The sequence below is a fragment of the Anopheles cruzii genome, unplaced genomic scaffold (assembly GCF_943734635.1).
Source record: "Anopheles cruzii unplaced genomic scaffold, idAnoCruzAS_RS32_06 scaffold04846_ctg1, whole genome shotgun sequence".
NCBI lineage: Eukaryota > Metazoa > Arthropoda > Insecta > Diptera > Culicidae > Anopheles > Anopheles cruzii.
The window spans coordinates 36-1,192 of record NW_026458431.1 but is presented as its reverse complement, the minus strand read 5'-3'; the positions used below and the strand labels follow the sequence as shown (position 1 = coordinate 1,192).

Below are 1,157 nucleotides of genomic sequence, written 5' to 3'. Positions count from 1 at the left end.
TGCAGCTGCCGGCAGATCCGTATCAGCTCGGCCACCGTCTGCAGAATTAGCCGGTCCCGCCCAAGCCCGGGTCCAATCACGAGGACATGGAGCCGCTCCAGCCATGGTTCGATCTGCATGATGGCATTGTTGGAGTCCAGCAACGGATGCACAATCAGCTCAGGGCTGTACGATTTGATCACTTGAGCGGCGGCCTGCGGACAGAACACATGCACCAGATCCGCGCCCACCTTTAGCGCGCTGATCGCCGCAAAGTACGGCGCCCCGGTATATTCCAGCGAACCACCCACGATTCCGATCCGTCCGGCCTGGCCCTTGTGGCGGTCCGTCTCGAGGTGAGGCACAATGTTGCGGGCCCGCTCCAGCAGCGGCGACTTGTTCTCCGACGACATTCCGTACCCGCGGCCACCAATTGCGGCGGCTATCGGACGACGACCGAAAACGGGATTGTTGTTGTTCTGCAACAAAGCTCTCGAAAGACGGTTCATTTTTGCTGTCATGCGCCTGACAGCGAACTGTCAAACGCTGGCGTCCAGGGTTGTAGTTAATGTGTCGTCGGAGGAGGGTGTTTTGTTTTTCGAATTTCTATTATCTTTCGAAACAAAATCATACTGGGGCGCCACACGGAGCGTAAAACCGTCAAATCGATCCCGCTTATGTAAAATCGTATACGAATCCGCACACTTATAAACGATTTGACGTTAAACATGAATGTCAAATCGTTTATTTTCGCTTCGTGTGGCCCTCCAGTTACAGATTGCTTTTACGCTCGGTTTTACGCATGTTTTTACGTCTCCGCAGACGTATAAACTTTTTGACACAAGCGTATCGGGAGCAACATTGAAACACGGATTAATTCTGTTAGGAAAAAATGCAGTTGTTCAAGATTATTAAATTTATTGACCTTATCCTGGTTGATGGTGGTAAGCGCATTGTCGTAGGTCCTTGTTATGAACTTTTATATGGCTCTGCAGGTTAGATTTCGCTTGAAACTTTTTACGACAGACTTGACATGGGAATGGCGTCTCACCAGTGTGCAAGCGGATGTGAATCTTTAGTTGATATTGATGTGCGAACTTGACTGAACAATGAGACACTAATGTCGGTCCTTATCGTGAATTTGCATATGTTTGCGCAGGATGTTTGCCGCATGGAAC

The 1,157-nt window shown here is 49.9% G+C and overlaps 1 protein-coding gene across 1 annotated transcript; it reads right to left on the bottom strand.

Annotated features, from left to right (window-relative positions):
- Window positions 1-6: 6 nt before the first annotated feature.
- On the bottom strand, window positions 7-392 carry LOC128277233 (ATP-dependent (S)-NAD(P)H-hydrate dehydratase; the record flags this gene model as incomplete). The annotated part of the gene is made up of 1 exon (XM_053015673.1): window positions 7-392. A coding segment is annotated over exon 1 (386 nt), but the record flags the coding sequence as incomplete, so codon positions are not given.
- Window positions 393-1,157: the final 765 nt, after the last annotated feature.